Source organism: Lupinus angustifolius, chromosome LG08 (genome assembly GCF_001865875.1).
Source record: "Lupinus angustifolius cultivar Tanjil chromosome LG08, LupAngTanjil_v1.0, whole genome shotgun sequence".
Classification (NCBI taxonomy): Eukaryota; Viridiplantae; Streptophyta; class Magnoliopsida; order Fabales; family Fabaceae; genus Lupinus; species Lupinus angustifolius.
In genome coordinates, this window is record NC_032016.1 from 11,049,110 (window position 1) to 11,068,288 (window position 19,179).

The window sequence follows — 19,179 nt, forward strand, 5'->3', positions numbered from 1 at the left end:
GTACTGAGAAATGACAATTAAATAATGAATAATAGAATTTTGTGTTTTAAAAGTAATGGAAAAAGTTTTCCGATTTCGGAAGTAGGCATATAATAAAAAGAGTTTGAGTATGATTTTGGGATGTATAGAGAGTAAACAAACTTCATGTTTTACCAATAAGAGTGTTGTAAGGCTTCATTAGATTCTCGAGGTTGAGGGTTGGATTATTGGGAGCGACACTTATTGAGGACAGCTACGAACCACGAAAGAGATTAGTTCCTTACATGAGAGGATACGCTTGATAGTACTAAAAAATTGTAGGGAGATACGCTTGATTGATTAACTAAAGGGATAATCACCCCTTTATATACAAGAGAAAGATGATTGCTTCAAAAGAAAGCAACAACTAATACAACAAACTATCCCCTAACTAATTTACTAGAATTAACCATAAGCTACCTAAAAGAGGAAAACCTCAAAAAAGCCCATAGAAATAACAAAAAATCCCCTATATAAGCCCAAAAAGGCAACTGGTGTGCCAAACATGTTTTCTGATACATGGTTAGAAAACAGGCACCATGACCCAAGAGACACAGTCAGAAAACAGGCTAGGATGTTTATGCCCCTCAGTCAAGTTTTGTGTGTCTCGCCAAGTCCCACGTTCCTCGGTCATACTTGCTGCGCCTAGTCCCATGTTGATGCGCCTTGATGACTAGTTTGGTGCGCCAAGGTACAGGCACCTCGGTCAGAAACTGTTGTGCCAAGTCCCATGTGCTAAGCCCATAAGTTGGTGCGTAGGACATGGTCAGAAACTGGTGCAATGTGCGTGTGGTTCCTCGGTCAGGCCTGTCTTGATCAAGAGCCATATTTTCACGGTCAATCTTGGTTTTGCCTCGGTCAACCCTGATTTCCTTGGATCATAAGTGCATATGGAATCATTTTAAGTTATTTCTAATACCTTATTTAGTATATGGTTATTCAAATAAAAATGAAAACAAAACATGTTTCACATGAAAAGTGAGAACAGAACAATATATTGTACAAAAATAAAACAGAACATCTCTATTATATGATTTTGGCTTAAGAGAAATAAAACATGGGTCCCTCATTTAATTAATTAAATTAAATTATTTATTTCATTATTAATATTATTTTAAGATGAAAATTGAAATAAACTTCTAAGCATCTAATGATAAATAACTTTTAAATTCATGGACCAAATATAAAATTTAATTTCAAAGAATCATTAATATAACTTTTTAAAGTTTAAGGCCTCAATTAAAACATAATTTTTTTAAGAATGTATCGAACTTTCAAAAATAGTTTAAGGTTTGATTTAACATGTCTTTTTATACGGGTTCAAATTAAAAAAGGGGTAACTTATAACAACCAAAAGTATAATGTAACCCTAAGATTGTTTTTTCTAAACTTAACTTTGTCCAACTAGTTTTGGTTGAGATAATCTTGAGTATCCATAACATTGAGTGTAACGAGTGTTAAGACGAATCTTAATCACTAAGCATGATTATTCTACTTCGGTCTGTATTGTTTTTCTACATAAACTAAATATTTATTTCAATTCCTCATGTTTTGTTATCTTAACAGTTTGGTATCTTATAAATTGAAAAATTCAAAATGATCTCTAAATTTTTTAAATGTGGATTAGATTAGTCATTTTTGAGTCAAATTAGTCATTATCAGGTATTGTAAAACATGCTAAAATGAACAATTTTACTTACAGTTGAGTTTTCTAGGTACTATTTTGAATTTTCCAATTTTTAAAGAACTAAACTGGTAAAATCGAAAAATATAGAGACAAAAATGAGTATTTAATGTTGAATAAAAAAGGAAAATGATATATTCTCCTACTAATCCTATTACTCATAAGAAGATAACATGTATAATTTATTTATTAATGATTAGATTACAAGTGACATGTGTCATTTTTTATGGGTATGAGAATTAATATGATAATTTAGTAGGAAGATACAATAATAGTGTCACTTTGTTCTATGGTGTCACTTGTAGTTCTTGAAAAAGAAAAGCTTTGTGACACATTTTCACTTTTTTGATATGTTGGACGAAGTTATCCTTCCATCTATCAATATCAATGGAGATCCCTCAAATTCAACATTTCTGCCTACACATGTAGTTATCAACATGGAATTTTTTGAAGGAAAAAAACACCTCTGAGGATTTTCCTAGTTGACACTTCATATTTTGAGCTTAGTTTACCATAAAACACCTAGGTATTTATATAAGAAAAAGGCTTATAAATTTAAAATAATAACTGAGTAAATAACCATTTTGATTTACTTTAATGCTTGACATGAAAAATATAATTTTAATCATTGATAGTGTACTCAACCTTTACTTTAGTTTATGGCAGATAAAAATTACATTTTAGTGTATGGTAGTATTTAATAATAGTTAATTTTATTTATTCACTAAAAATATCTATTTGAATTAGTGAAAAACCTAGATTATTTTTATGTTATTCTTTCACACTTTCTCTTTCCATATCATGTCTTCCTACCTTTGTGGTGAAAAAAAAAACAAGTTCAATTGCATAATAGGAATGGTATTAACTGGGTTGATTTTTATAAAAGTTGGGGTAATGTAAGGATTGATGAAGATATAAGTTCATATGATTTTTTTAGAACTAAAATTGTGAAGAAAATTCAGATGAGGTAATGTGAAGGTTGATGGAGAGAGAATACACGAGTAGGGTAAGGGATGGATGAAAAAAAATAGAAAAAACAGTGTAAAAGCTTATCGGTTATCAAACCGATCAATGTACTAGTATATACTAATATAGTGATACAGTGGTTCAACTGATAGTTCATTAATTAAATCGCATGCGATTAAATCGGAAGATACTCAAATTTATTATTCATACTCATAATCTACTCAAAATTCAGATAAACAAACAACTTTAAGTCTTCAACAAATTCAAAGTCTAAATTACAAAACATATATCAATCTAAAAATATCACTTAACAAATTACACAAATGTCACTGAGATTACACGAATGTTAGAAATCAAAAGGTGTAATCTAAGTATGCCTTGGAAGCATGTGCCTTGAAGTGTTGAAGAAGAGTCGGAAACATGACTCACCTTGTAATGAGTTTTTAAGTTAAAAAAAAAAACTATGTGTATAAACCGGCTGGTTTAGTCAAATACCGACCGATTCACTAGTCTTGACCAATTTTGACAAATTTTTTACTAGTTTTGACCAATTTTAATACTTGACCAGTTCAATATCTATATCTTACCAGTTAGGAGTCTGATATACCAGTTTTCCGATCGAACCAGCCAATATGATATATAAGGTAGTAAATTTTGTCGTTCGAAAATATGGTGATAGAAATTAGTAGAGAAGAAAGAGAAAGATAGGAGGAGAGAGAAAATAAGACCTACAATTTATATGATTTATCAAACTATTACTAGCTAGGTGATCTCTAACAAGTTTTTCTCATTCCACCAAACCCAAACCAAGAACATAGCTAGAGTCAAATGAAGATACATAGAGAGTTAAGTGAATGAAAGTAACTTTAATCTCACATAAAAATCCAAAATTCCCACCACTATCTATTTCACAATTATTTCTCAACCATCATAATCTGTCTCTGCTTTAACCCAATTCCCAATTTCCACGTTCTTCTCTCTCTATTTCTCTACTCTGTTTTTTTATCATAAAAATTCAATCTTTTTTTCTTTTCCCTCATACCCACTTCTATATTTCACTTCTGATTGTCATTTAAACCCTTCTAATTGACGTTTATTTTGATAATTTAAAATGGGTCTTTTCATTTTCCGCAATTAGCATGTATTTCTGGGTTGATAGTTTCTTCTTTTATGGAAAACTCAATTTTTTGTCTCTGTTTTTTTCTCTTCCTATTTTGTTAATCTAATTATCTTATGATGCAGAACCTCGGTATTTCCGCTCAAGGCATGAGAAGGGTTCAAGTCATTTGAATGAGGAATCAGAAACTCTAAGAAGTGATGTAGATATGAGTCTAGAATCTTTAAGATCAGGAGACAAATGGAATGAATGTGCCTGTGAAGATGGATCAAAGGAGCATCTATCTAAGTCCCCACCAAAACTTTCATCAGAAGAGGAGGATGTTTGTCCAACTTGTCTTGAAGGTAAAGATATAGTTTTTCCTTAAAAAAAAAATGCGGCCGAGTGCACGAGACTCCCATGTAGTTGGGCCTACGGAGGATGAGTATACTAAGTCTTACTCTTGCAAGTAAAAAAGTTGTTTTCAGGATTTGAATCCCATGCTCATGCTCTTATTGTGAGAAGTGGAATGGGAACCAAACTACACTTGGTCACCAACGAGATGTTGGTCTTACTGGATTCCCATTTATCGTACTAGGCCAAAGGTTAAAGGTTTGATTCCTATGAGAGACACTTGTTAGTGAATACTCTTAGTTATATAAAAAACTAGACTTGGTTGGATATCAGCCATATCTCTTAGTTTGTTTACTTTGACCCTTCTGGTACCAGCACAATTTGGAAAACCAATTCCATTCTACTAATTTATTATCCCACATTTTTCATATATATCAATAATTGTCTTGGTAGCATAGCAAAGATCATGCTTTTTTGGAAGTTAAGAAGGAAAAGGAATGAGAGGGAGCAAAGGGTTAGGAATTGAAAAAAAGACAATTATTTCTTGTTTTGGAGTATGAAAGTTAGATAGGGAGGATAAACTAATGATAATGTAAAAATATTTTTTAATTTTCCTTTAAAAATGTAATTAACAATGAGAAATAAACAATAATATATAACTATATAATATTACTAAAAATATTTAAGTATTTTGATATTTTATCTAAACAAAAACTCCAAATTTTGGGAACTTTAAAAATAGTCACATGAAGAGTTTTGGAGAGTTTGGTTTGAGAAACCCTCCAAAACCTTCTATTCTCCTTCATCCAACTCCCAAACAAGAGGAAGACTTTCCAAAGTCATAATTTCCTTTTCTTTCTAAAACCACACCCCCAAACAAAACCTAATGGTACTTTTCGGAAATTTTTTAAAATGTAAAGACTGAAAAGAAATGAATATTGTAGGGACTAAAAAATAATTCAGGCAATAAGTAAATGACTCTATCTCCACCCCTATTACTTGAAAGCTAAAGTTAGAATAATATTTGGTTTTGCTATTGACAAAGTTTATTCCTGATAGATTTGTTATATATTTGGCTTTTTATTTTGGTCTAGGTGATGCTATTTGATGAAACACTTAACCTTGATTAAAAGGTTTGTTTGGTGCTTTTTCTTAACCATTGTTGTGATTTCAATCTCATCCAAGTTTATTTTGATATTGAATTTCCCACTTGGTCAAAACTGTGAAGGAAAAAGAAGGTGCAATTTTTAGATGAAAACTTTGTCATGACTTAAAAAGTAATACAAATGAATGATAGATAATATATTGAATGTGTATGAATCTTTACATTCACACTATAAATATTACGCTGTAAATACGTTTCTATGTTAAATCATTTTTATTTTACATTTTCTACACTTCCCAATAATGCAACAACATTTAAGCACCTCAATTAATATTTTATTTCACCTCAGCATGCAAGAAGTTTCTTAATTACACTTCACAACATATAAATATAATGATATAATACACTCTAAAATGTTGCATCTCATTAATTTTCTCTAATCTCCTCACCTAATAAAGGAACAGTGAATATATTTATGAAGCAAATCTTTATAAAGTTAAAAGGATAAATCTCTATAATATTTTATATCAATTCCAACTTACTTGGTTCAATTAAATTTGCTATAATCTCTAATTAAATTTAACATTTCACACCAATTTGGTGCGCTTGGTTCAACTGAGTTTGCTATATTTCCTACTTTGAACTAGTGTTCTTTTATCACCTTAATTTACTCCACCTCTCAATTTTACATTCTTCAAGAATATTAATACCACTATAATCTTCTAAATCATTTGTACATAGAAAATAAAGAGTAAAGTTAAAATATCATAAATCTCTAAAATTAATATTTCATACCAATTTGGTCTATTTTGTTCAACCGAATCTTCCATTCCCCTTTGTTGACTTGTTTCAAGCAATGTTTAGTTGATTCAAGTGATATATGTAACCTTGTTTTCCCTTAAGCAAGATTATGATCCAAGTCTTGTGTATGTTAATAAATCCCTTCCGAGAGCTAACTTCACTATGTTGTAAATGTTGTCAGCTCGAATATGATTGTCTCCTTTGAAATATGATTGTCTCCTTTGGAAGCTGCCCAAGACCTAGTTAGAAATGAATTAGAGCATTTTGATAAAATTAGTTGTGGAAATATCTTATTTGTTTATTTTTTAAATTTAACAATTTATTTATTTATTGCTGAATTAACTAATCAATTAATTAATTACAAATGAAATAAATTTGATAAAATGACTAAAAGGTAAGATGCCATATAAATTATTAACAACTCTTACCATTCTTTGGAAAGTTCTTGTTCCCTCTACCTTGACTTTCATCTTTTTCTTTTCAAGCGACATTTTTGTTAGTATTAAAATGGGGTATATATTTTGTCCAACTTTCACATGAAAGAATGAATTTTTTACAACCTTTTTTTTAACACAACTTATTTTCTCTCTTCTACCTTAATACCTAAATAAGAAAAGGAGACATGTGGAGTTGCAACTTTTTCTTTTAATTGCAAGTATTATTTATGGGGACAATCTCATTCATGTCTGGAATATCAAGAATATATTAACCTTTCAATGGAAAATGGACAATTTCTATTACTAGAGGGACTAATATTACTATATAAGATTATAACATGTGACTTTAAAAAGATTTGAATGTATAGATTTTAAAATATTTATAGACAAAATATTATTATAAATGGTGAAATCAAATCTAAGCTTTATATTTTAATATTGGACTCTCTAATATTGGAGAAGATCTCAGCCCTTTCAACCAGGTTTCCCCATTTACAAAGCTACAACCCAAATCTTGCTTGAAAGTAAGTAAATATGTATGACTTGAATCAATAAAATCAATAGTCGTTCAATGTTGTAGCAATTTTCTTAAAATTACAATTAAAAGTAGATACCAAATTCCTGGGGAACACATCATGCACCATTTTTTTGTGTGCCCTATAAATTAATTTGAGATTTAAGTTCCAAAATGCAATATTTATAAACAACATAAGCTTCTTTCGACGAAGAAGGATCATATGTTTAAATGGATTTATCTCTATGTTCCTACTCCATAAAATTAACCAAATAATATAAAATATTAGTTTATATTTTTACAACTTTTTTAAATAATACATTTTAGTTGGTCTAAAACACCATATAAACGTGAGTTTCTATTACTATAATACAAAACTTGTGCACCACGTGTATACCATAATAATCACTAGCCTTAACCTGTGACATTATAGTTGCATTGCCAATAATACCATCAGATTTTAAGGGCATACATACCCTATACACAAGAATACTAAGTAATTAAAATTGCCACATAGCTATAAACATTTTATTATTTGACTTAGTTGATGCCTTCAACATTTATTACATGTCACTAAACTTAACATTGTGAAGCCATTTTATATGGTAAAATGATGCAGCATCCATGGTGGGATCAGAGTGTTGATGCACTTGCTTGTATAGTCCCACTGCACCATTTTGAAACTTTTTATAATCTGAAACAATAATGTATTAATAATTAGATATAATTGACCTATGTCAAAATGAGTCCTTAGTGAAACAATTCAGCTTAAATTTGTTCTAACAAAGTAGAAATGAGATTAATAAGGGACAGTTGATTTATAGGTGACAATGATATCTATATTTTTTGGTACTATCAAGTATATCCCCTCATCTTATGAATAAGAAATTAATCTCTTTCAAGATGTATTACCAGGAATCGAACATTTGATATTTTGATCTTTCTCAGATCTAACGAGACCTTATACCACTATTCCAACAACTTGATGATCTACAATAATTTATATATGGAAAACTAACAAATGTCTAGTATGAAAGGCATAGCAATAGAAACCAACAAAGTATGTGGTGTAAGGACTTGCTAGATCCATAGGATAATCAAAAGGTTAAAATTTCGATTTATGGAAGCGACACTTGTTAGGAGAGACATCCACGAATCCCGGAAGAGATTAGTTCTTTACCCAAAAGGGTGAGAGGATTTTAGATAAAAAAATATCATGAATCAATTATCAATCTTTTCTCTTATCATAGTCATAGATCTATGTAAATTCATATAGAAGCAACAATTGGGTTTTATGTGTCCACTAATTTCCAGCAATAACAATGTAAAAAGTTATAGAAAAATGTAACACACTTATGTGGATGGGGATGATACAAGTTCTACATACACATGTAAATATTAAAAGCATATCAATAGAAAAATAATACCCAACTATCATTTCTATTTTCTATAATGCTAACATGAATACCCTTTCGTTTCCACAAATTTAAGACAAGAGAAGAGACTTAGTACCTTTTATGTTATCACAAAATTAAGATAATATAACCCACTTTACATGTTAAGTTTATTATACAATAATTGAACCATGTGTTAACACAACATTATTGAATGAATTCAAAACAATGAAATTTTATAAATGACATTAACATATGCTCATGACATTGGTTCATGGTCAAAATTGAAAGGAAATTATTATATGGTTCAAGACTAATAAATGACAATTAAATCATGGTTGTTCAATTTATTAATGATTTAAAATTAAATGATTTCATTTCAATTTTATTGTGGAGATTTGATTGAGACCATATAATAATAATTTCTCAAAATTATACATTTACTTGAACAATCTTCTATGCATACTAGGAACTTAGATAATTCATGTTAACTTTTTTATTCCTATATATAACTAATTAAGCAGCATAAATGTATCTTTTTTTTTTACGTTAATTAACATTTACACCTTCCTTTGTATTTTTACATATCCCTTTACAAATAATGATATTCCTTCTCAATATTACATGCTTAGTAGAGAAATAGAGAGAAGAGAAATACCCAAGTGTTAGAGAAGGAACCAATCTTTGTGGTGAACATAAGTTGAAGGTTGAAGAATTTGGGTAAAGGGTTTGTGGCCAACATTGTTGATTTTCACCCACTATCTTCTCTTGCTCTTTAATCTAGCCAAAATATAATATATGAATTAAAAGCCAATTTTTATTTTAAATCATTTGTGTATAGTAGAAGATTAATAGAGTCTAGTGTATGGTTTCTACCTTATTTGCTACATTGTTGTTTTGATCATGCAATAGCCTTGCCTGTCATATTCACACCATAAAGTTATGTTTATATTTTTAACTATCTTTATGCATATACCATTGAATAGTACTATTGAAAAATAATTGCAATGTGCACGCAATTTTTTTAATAAATCCAGTAGCAATAAAAATAAAAAATACCATTGATGGGGCATCCATTAAGAAATAAAAAATAGAAATAAAAGTTTAGTTGATAAAAAAAACTTATAAACCAAGAAAACAAAGCAAAAATATAAAAAACAAACATGTTCAAGTTTGATAAGTTGGTTTATTTTCCAATTTATAATCTCAAAAATTATAATCTCACCATTTATAATTATAATAAAAAACTCATTATGTACCAAACACATAATTAATTGTATAGTTTTTTAATACAAGATTTCTATCTTAGTTTTCATTCTCAATGCCAAATGTTTACCAAATATATTATGCTATAGAGAACTTTAATGTTAATGTGTGTCTCTACTAGGGATGACAACGGGCGCGTATGTAGTGCTTTCCCGTGCCCAAACTCGCAATATTTGTGGGTACCCGTGTGGATAGCGGGTATTTATGGGTACCCAATGAGTTTTTAATTTTAATTATATATTTATATAATTTATAACAATCATTATGTAAAAATAATTGTTACATAAATAACATGATATTTATATGATAAATTTATGATCATAGTTAAATATGTATAATTTATTATGAATTAATAATAAAGTATATGATATATAATATTAAAATAATAATAAATATATATAAAAGTTAAACTAAAAATTAAATATATAAATTTGCGATACCCGCAGGGCGGGTATCACAAAACCCGCTCCCGCCATAAGCTATTATTGCGGGTACCCGTTACGGGTATTTTTACGGGTACCCACAAGTCGGGTTTTTTACCGTCCCTAATCTCTACATATACCATTTTACATATTTCCAATACTGAATACCACCATGACTTATCCCTTACCTTTTTCTGAAGCTCAGAGATAGATTCATTTATAACTTGGTTCTGCATACAAATCATCATAATGATTAATTGGCATTGAAAATTAGCTGAAAACAAATTAAGACCAAATGTTTCATATGCTAAAGTAGTTAACTTATTTTTTTTTAGAATACATGAATTTCATTTAGTTGTTATATATTTTAATATATTAATTTCTCGAAAATGATAAAGCAATATTTTACCTTTTTTGTTCGGATGCGCTTTAGAGCCATGTCAAGTTGTTGTTCCAAACTCTGAAGTTCTCTCAAGTTCAAGGGATCCAGATCATGTCCAACATAGTTTCTACATTTAATTCATATAAGTTATTTTTTATTATTTTCTTAAAACTCTTAGTTTTGAAGCATGTAAATATTGTTTTTACATTTCTACTATTGCATTTTAAGAATGTATACCTAATTAATAAAGAGACAATGAGTGAAAAATTAATAACTAATGTAATTGTTATGGAGAGATGGCAGAAGTTAAAGTAGGAAAATAATACATAAATATAATTGAAATAGACATATTAATCATATTTCTTAAACTATGTATAATAACCTTACAAAATAAAAAGGAAGAGAGGGGATATAATGTTTTTGAACAATATTTTGTCTATAATCGACATAAAGTGGAAGTTTAAAGTTCATCATGAAAACTAAAATATGTACCTTAAATTCCTCTCCAACACTTCAACTTTGTTGTTGAGCTTGAAGCAATCCAAGGACCAGTTTCCCTTAAAACAAAATGATCTTTAGTGAGTCCATTAACTAATTTAATTTTGAGAATAAAGTATTACCTTAAGATAATTATGTTAGAATCTTTTAATATTATTAATTTTTTATATAAATAAGAGTATCTGCTAATCTTTTTTTAGGTGCGTGACTGCTTCTGCCAACAAGTGTTGTTATGAGGAATCAAACTTTTGACTTACTACTATATTCGAGAATTCAATAAGACCTTACATCACTAGACTAACGTCTCGTTGATTAATATTGTTAATTTGTCAACAAGTTTACCAAGGATGGTGATTTTTGTGCTCTCTTAGGAGGATGTTTTGTAGAACTGAAATCAATGCTACAAGGGACAATTTTTTTATCTTGTGTTATCACTCATTTCTCAACAAATCAAAGGCACTCTTAGAAATAAATGGAATGTTTCTATATAGTACCTGTGATTCAATATTAGCACCATCAATTTGTGCTTCATGGCCATGTCTCTCATACCGCTCCAGAATGATTTTCATGCTGTTCCAATAGTTCAATAAATAACTTGAATTACAAATTTTTATTATTCTACTAACTACAAAATAAATAAAAATTTGTACATGCTATGCAACTAAAGGATATCTTAAACACAAAATCATAAGTAACAAGTTGCTACTTTGCAAGATATATATTGAAGGAATGTTTCTGGATATTCTCTTCAATTTTCTGAGAACTTAGGGTAAAGTGAGTATTATAATTTAATTCATTCTTGCTCCATCAATGTTGTAATAAACTTTGATACAAAGGTTTTGTATATTGCCAATGCCTAAAGTAATTTTCAACTCATCTACTCAACACATTGTGCAATTACTCATTCAAGATGAGCATTTTATTTAGTTTTCTTTATGTTATTCTCTAACCCTATGTAAATTCTCTCTACCTATCTTGGGTATATCATTAATAAAATTACTTTTGGGAATAAAAAAGAAAGAAAGTTGGAGAACCATAATGATATAAAAATATAAATATGAGAGAGTATTATTGCTGCTGTTTTTATATTGTTATTTTTTTGCTGTTGTTGCAGTTTATGTGTTACTGTGTTTTCTGCTGATATTGTTGTTTCTGTTGTAAAGTCATTGTCTTATTTTTGCTGTTGCTGTAATTGTGTTCTGCAGTTGATGTTTTACTGTTGATATATTTCCTGTTTTATTGTTATTGTTGTCTAAATTTGAATCATAAAATTAAGAATCTTATTGTGTATATGAACATCTCAAATGCTCATACTAAATTCAATTATTACAAACCAATGTGTTTTATTTTATTTTATTTAAACATTGTTTGGCCAGCTCGGATAAACCGATTACCACGTAAGATATGAGTTTAAACATCATTTTAGTTGTCTAAATTTAAATCAAGCCTTTTTAATTTGGCTTGAAGTGGATGCATGGTCCGAAGTAAAATGATCCAAACCAATCAAATAACCCGTTTTGACATTTCTACCTCTCTATATCATTTTTCTATATGATAGTTATTTTTTCAACTACTTAGATAAAATAAGAAAATATTAAATACGGATAAATATGAGAAACATCAACACATAGTTCAACTTCTAAAGGAAACAAATAAATGAAGTCAAAAAATTCTTCAAAACAAACTAGAAAAGGAAGTAGTAATACAAAATGAGTGAAAAATGTTGTAGTTTACTGTGATTTGATTCATTTGGTTAATACGGAACGACTCCATTTTTTCGGATAAGGAGGTTAGTTTTGTGCAAATTATGGACTTGATTCAAGTTAGATCATAGTCTTGGTTTGTTTCGAGCATTAATCAAAATTCATTCATCTTTGCTCAGTGGTGGAATAATCTAAAATGTTGTATTTTTTAATGTGCTTTCTGCCTTCTTTTATTTTGTAATCCATTTTGCATTCGGGTTGACACCCCTTGTGCCATTTTAATACAATTCTTTACTTATAAAAAAAAAATACAAAATGAGTAACTTTATGTCTAATTAACAATGGATTCATGGGGAAGCACCATATTATCTAGGTTTTGTATATTTATAGATAGATCTCATAAAGTGAAGGCCCTTGTGCTTCATTTGAACATAAACTAGATGTAAAGAACCAATGTTCAAGTACTCACATACATATATTACACTATTGTTATAAAAATCTTAAACCCCTTTAATTATTTCTTTCACTTTCTCCTCCCACAAATTAGATTATACTATATATTGAATAAACAGCCACACTATACTAGGTTACAAAATCAATTCCCTGAAATGACTAAGAGCTAAATCCAAAGTCAACTTTTAATATTAATCTGTTTGGTAGTAGTTGTTTACTATAAGAAATAAAAAACTATATAACTTCTTAGGAAAATAAAAACTAAATAACTTCTTACATATAGTACATACATGTACTATTATAAAAAAAATACTATTATTATATACATATAAATGCATGCACGTGTAAGGAATTAGTGGGTAAATATATAAGTAGAGTTATTAGACCATAATAAGAGAAAACAAGGGTGTGAAAACCAATGAAACAAACTAGCAATAGTGATCACTATAGGTATTTCAGTCACAAAATGAATACTATTATTACTTAAAAGAGAATCACTGGTAAAAACTCACAAAAAAGAAAAGGTTTTTTTGAATATAATGCTGATAATAGATTTAACAAAGTGATATATATATATATAATAAATGATATTTTATATTTATAAACTAAGTGTGGAGAAAATAACAGTCTATTAATAATAGATATAAAGGTTGAAGAATATAATTAAAAAACCTGGATTCAGAAGAAAACTCAAAAAGTTTGCCTTTGTTGTTGAAGACAATGAATGCAACTTGAGCATCACAAAGCACAGAAATTTCATGTGCTTTTTTCCTCAGCCCAGATCTTCTCTTTGAAAATGTTACTTGACGACTTGTTTTGTTCTCGATCTGCTTCAGTTGAACTCTTCCTCTTCCCATTTTCTCTTCTCTACTAAGAATAAAATAGGAAGAAAATAAGAACGAAAGATATATATATATATAGAGAATGCAAAAAAGGAAACCCTAAATAGAAATATAAAATGGAGTAAAGGGTATTCATCATATTCATTTACCTTAATAGAGACAAAGAGGGAAAGTATGAAATCAGCAGTAGAAGTGGTGGGTTTCTATCTATAGCTTACCACTCATAGCCACTTTCTATTTTTGTGGTATATAAACATGGTAACAGGTTCTTAAAAGGATAAAATACAAGATGATGAAAAATAAAAGAGTAAAGAATCATTTCATATCTTATTAATCACACACAAAAAAACAAATCAACCATTAATTTAGTGGTATAAGATTTCGTCAGATACTCAGAATGATCAAAACATCAAAATTTTGATTCATATAAACGATACTTATTAAGATAGATAGTTATATACTACAGAATGTATTAATTCATTATTTATAGATAATAAAATATCCATAATAATACCAAAAAAACACAAAAATAAAATAATATAATAGTTTTATGATTTTAGTTATAATAAGTTAACATTCTTATAGTTAACACAAAGAAAAGGAGGAAATGAGCTACTACTAGGTTTTGTTATTAGTAAAATGTGTTGTCGGTTTGGAATTGGAAGACAGAAAGAAGGTACTATGCGTTGTCGAGTGGAGAAGACAATGTTTGTCTATGTCTCAATTTTACAATAGTTGTCCGTACGGGAATATGGGGTCCACGTTATTATTATTATTAAGAAACGTCTCAATTTTAAGTTTTAGTAAAATTACATAAACTACCTAGACTTTTTTAAAATCTATATAAATCATTCTTAATTATATATACATTATACTGACTACCCTGTAAGATAGATAAATGTAATTCTTAAATAAAAAATGGTGACAGATGTAATTAAGTCAAACAAAATACGGTATATTGTGAAGACAAATCCAAATAGTATAAGAGTTCATGTTTATTCTTTATTTTGGTTAGTTACGTATAGTATGAGAGTAATTTAAACATCTCTTTAGCCTTATTGTTGTAGTTTGTAACAAATAAAAATAATAAATATACATCAAGTTTATACTATTTGGACTTGTCTCAACGATATACTATATTTTGTTTGACTTATTTACACTAATCACTATTTTTGTTTTAAGAAATTACATTTATATATCTTACATAGACAGTGAGTGTAAGATATATGTATAATTATGAATGATTTATGTAGGTTTTAAAAAAGTATGAATGATTTATGTAATTTCATTAAAATCAGCGAATGTGAATGTAATTCACGCTTATTTTTATTGATATTTACAATTAATTAAAAATGGATTATAAATAGGATTAGGTGTACAACACGAATCATTAGTGTTTTGAAATTGTGTTACATATAAACCTCTATATTATGCCATTTGTTGATTAAGCCCTATGGTCATTTTAATTCTTACATATGATAACTAAACTTGTACTATAATTCAATTTTAACTCTTCCTAGTGAATATATGTCTTGGACAAATTTCACATTCTCGAATAAAATATTCAAAATTAGAAAATGTAGTAAATAGTTGAGCAATATTCCTCCTTTTTGTCATTTGTATAATATGATAAGACTATAGAACTAATGGCTCACTATACTTCTCATATGAGTATGTCAATCCACAGCAAATATTAGAAGTTTTGATAATATCATCTAGTTAATAATAATATGGTCTATTTGATTAGTAAGAAATTATGTTATTTTCAATTAATACAAGTAACACCATATCAGATTATAGAAGTAACAAGATTATAGAAGTGACAAAGGTAAAGTTATGACTTTGGACAAATGAAAAAAAGGCAAGTTTATTACAACAAGGATCACCTATCACAAAAAAAAATTATCCTTACATTCTAAATCAATCACATTCCACCAAATAATATAAATATTTTTTTTGTTTTTATGACTTTTTCATTTAATTATATAGTAATCTTTAATTAGATTAAGACACCTAAAATAAGACGTGTGATCTTTAAGTCTTATTCTAATTGGAATGTCAGAGCCCCTACTATTTTTTATAAAATTGTATTAAAACATTCTTGTAACCATAAAAATGTATTAACCATGTAACATTCTTGTTTCATTCTTGTAACCATGATTCATCTTTAACAATATACTTTTTTTGCAGATTAAAAAAATGATAAGATAAGAGTACATCATTGTATAGAGTTGAACCCTATCTGAGTTACCACAATCCACTAATAATCTTTTAATATTGGTGAATTAAATGAGTTCAAGAATGAAGAGGAATGGAACTCAAACAAAGGCAAATAACTAATTTGGATTCTTAATTACATCTATATAAGGGACAAACAAATGGATTAATTATGGTCGACAAAAAAAACATTTTTTTTGTTTCTCACATGTATCCTTATACTAGAGGTAAGCATGTCCGAGCCGGGAATATCCGTAGGTATATATATGGGGCTAACTCTCCCAGCGGTCATTTTTTCCATCTACAAGACTCGAATATGAGACATTGCTTAAGGAGAATCAAGCATGTATCACTTGAACCAATGTCCGTTGGTAAAAAAAGAAAAGAAAAAAAAGCATGCATATACTTAGAATAGTTATATATGCCTATTATGACTATAGCTAGCTATAAAGTTGTGTCCTTTTGTGAACTATCAAGTTAAAATAAGTGGAATAGTGCTATCTTAGTTGCAACTATTTAAAAAATACAGTGTATTGTTGTGGTCACATCCTTTCTTTACATCATGCCATAATATTTTATTCATTTTTATTTGATTACACCATGCCATAATATCATTTTCATTTTCATTTTCTACCGAATGAATAAATTATGGATTTATGACTCATGCAACTTATATCTTATTTGACATAACCATCCTATAAGCTAATTGAAAGTTTATAAGCAGCTAGAACATTATAAGCTACGAATTGAATAAGAAACTAGTAGTTGATAAGGGTACATATTTGTTGTCCCACACTTTGTGTCACTTCATGTGTTATGAGTTCGTGATTAGTCAGAAAAAATATATTTAAGTTAAAATTTAATTATTAAGTATTTTCTGACCAATGACAAGGAATGACACATGGAGTAACACAAAGTATGGGACAATAGATGTGCTCTTGTTGATAAGCCGGTGGGTGAAGCATAATTGTTAGATAATATTAGATTATGAAATATTTATAAGTGTAAAATGAAATAAATTAGATCCCAAAAGTCTTTCCAATAGAGCTTATCAAATATGAATTTCAAATTTATAAGTTAGTAAAGTTATAAAAAATCGAATGGTAAAACATAATTAACTAACTTATTTTTAGCCAAATAAGTTAATTGATTATTTTATAAGTTAGTTATGTGAATAAGACATGTAGGGAAGCAATTACACTATGAATATGGAAAAGTGGTTGAAAAATAATATAATCAGAAATAACATTTTCAACCTTCATTCCTTTCAAAAAAATGTTTTTTCCAATGATAACAACACATATTTTGGAAATACATTTATTTGAAGAAGACAAAAGAAGAAGAAGATGACGAGTGTTTAATAGGTATTTTTAGAAGAATGACAACAATCTTAACATTAAATGCATCTAATATAGTTATGGTATTTAAATATGGTGTTAAATTTTTTTTAGATTTTAATACACATATTGACCTGAGATGACACCACATATTCAAAAATATTATCACAAAAAAAAAATGTATACATTAACGTTGTAACAATTTTTTTATATTATTATTGTATTATTCATTATTCATTTTCAATAATTATTAACTCTACAAAAAAAATAATCTAACTGGAAATATATTAATTGTGTATAAATCTAAACATTATATAAGTATTACCCTCAAATAAACATGGAAGTAAAGTTGAAGAATGAAACACACATTCTGGATCTGTATCGGTGGCAAACACGGGCCCAATGGTAGAACTAGCATGTGTTAGACGAATCATGAAATTATATATATATATATACTATATATAAAATTAAAACTTAAAATAATTTTTATTTACAAAATAATCAATTTATAAATAATCTTTAACTAAAATAAATTAAAACGTGTCATAAAAATGATAATTTGTTTATTAACATTTAGCTTATTTACAATAAGGGTGAGCATGAGTCGGGTTGGACCAAATAAGACTTGTTCTTATATGATCATAAATATTGGTCGAGTTATTTTTTGAACATGAACCTAGATCCGAAGTTAATCCAACCTCAAATGTCAATGAGGTCAGCCTTTGAACCCAAATCTGACATATACTCGATTAAATATAATGCATATCTTTTTTAGATAAAGTCTTATCAATATTATTTATTATTATGAATATGTAATTTGATATATGAAATGATATATGTAGATATTTGTTAATCATATATGTATATATGTGATGAAAAAAATTAGGAAATCAATAATACTTTAGGTTAAATAGGTGTCATTTGTTATATACACACATACAAACATGATGAATGAGTGACCATGAAATTGGTCAGGTAAGGTCATGTTTATCCCTTAATCGGCCCTAAATTGATTGAGTCTAATTTTCAAAACATATTAATTTCTTATAATATATATAATAATTTATAGGCTAGTTTGATAAGAGAATATATATTACTTAGTGGAAATTAATAATGATATAGAATCTCTAATACTAAAAGATGTTGGAATTTTCTTTCCATTATTTCTTTTTTCTATTCGGAAAGAATAACCATAGATCTATAAAGAATACTATCAACCACTTATTCATTTTTCTCACCACTTGTTTGGCCTTTTCATTGATCAAGAAAGAATAATCATTTCTATGCACAACTTTTTGGTAAGGGTATCATGCACTTAGACACATAACATCAAACTTCACTATCCCAATAAATTAAAAAGTTGTATAAATTGATTGATAGACATTAAATCCAATGATTTTTTCACTTACTAGTGTTCTTCATTCCATGTTCTTTCATTTAAAGAATATTTAGTTAGATAATGAGGAGGTATAAGTTAGAATTCGTTTCTTCACCCACAATATATTGTCACAATTTAAGCTTAAAAGGAATTAGATTCTTAAGTGATAAAGAGCGGCTTAGTATACGAGGTTCCGTTTAGTATGCAGCCTTATTCCTGTAAGTGAAAAAGTTGTTTCCAGAATCTGTATCTGTAATCTCATGGAGACTCAGCAACAACCTTACCATTGTGCGAAATTCACTCTGTTAAGTG

At 28.4% G+C, this 19,179-nt stretch overlaps 1 protein-coding gene and 1 long non-coding RNA gene across 5 annotated transcripts; one reads left to right on the plus strand and one right to left on the minus strand.

Annotated features, from left to right (window-relative positions):
* LOC109353712 lies at positions 3,446 to 4,095 on the plus strand. The gene is made up of 2 exons (XR_002108479.1): positions 3,446 to 3,513; positions 3,911 to 4,095. It is a non-coding gene; the product is annotated as an uncharacterized LOC109353712 (long non-coding RNA).
* On the minus strand, positions 7,656 to 14,197 carry LOC109353711 (truncated transcription factor CAULIFLOWER A-like). Of its 4 annotated transcripts, none has more exons than XM_019596073.1 (9): positions 14,085 to 14,197; positions 13,766 to 13,951; positions 11,432 to 11,507; positions 10,932 to 10,996; positions 10,467 to 10,566; positions 10,246 to 10,287; positions 9,246 to 9,287; positions 9,028 to 9,149; positions 7,656 to 7,669 (listed from the first exon to the last, which is right to left on the minus strand). In XM_019596073.1, the coding sequence occupies exons 2-9, from the start codon at positions 13,948 to 13,950 to the stop codon at positions 7,663 to 7,665; spliced, it is 639 nt and encodes a 212-aa protein (XP_019451618.1). In that variant the 5' UTR covers position 13,951; positions 14,085 to 14,197; the 3' UTR covers positions 7,656 to 7,662. The 4 variants fall into 4 exon arrangements, with proteins under 4 accessions (XP_019451618.1, XP_019451617.1, XP_019451616.1 ...); XM_019596072.1 differs by having other exon boundaries at positions 13,766 to 13,960; XM_019596071.1 differs by having other exon boundaries at positions 13,766 to 13,963.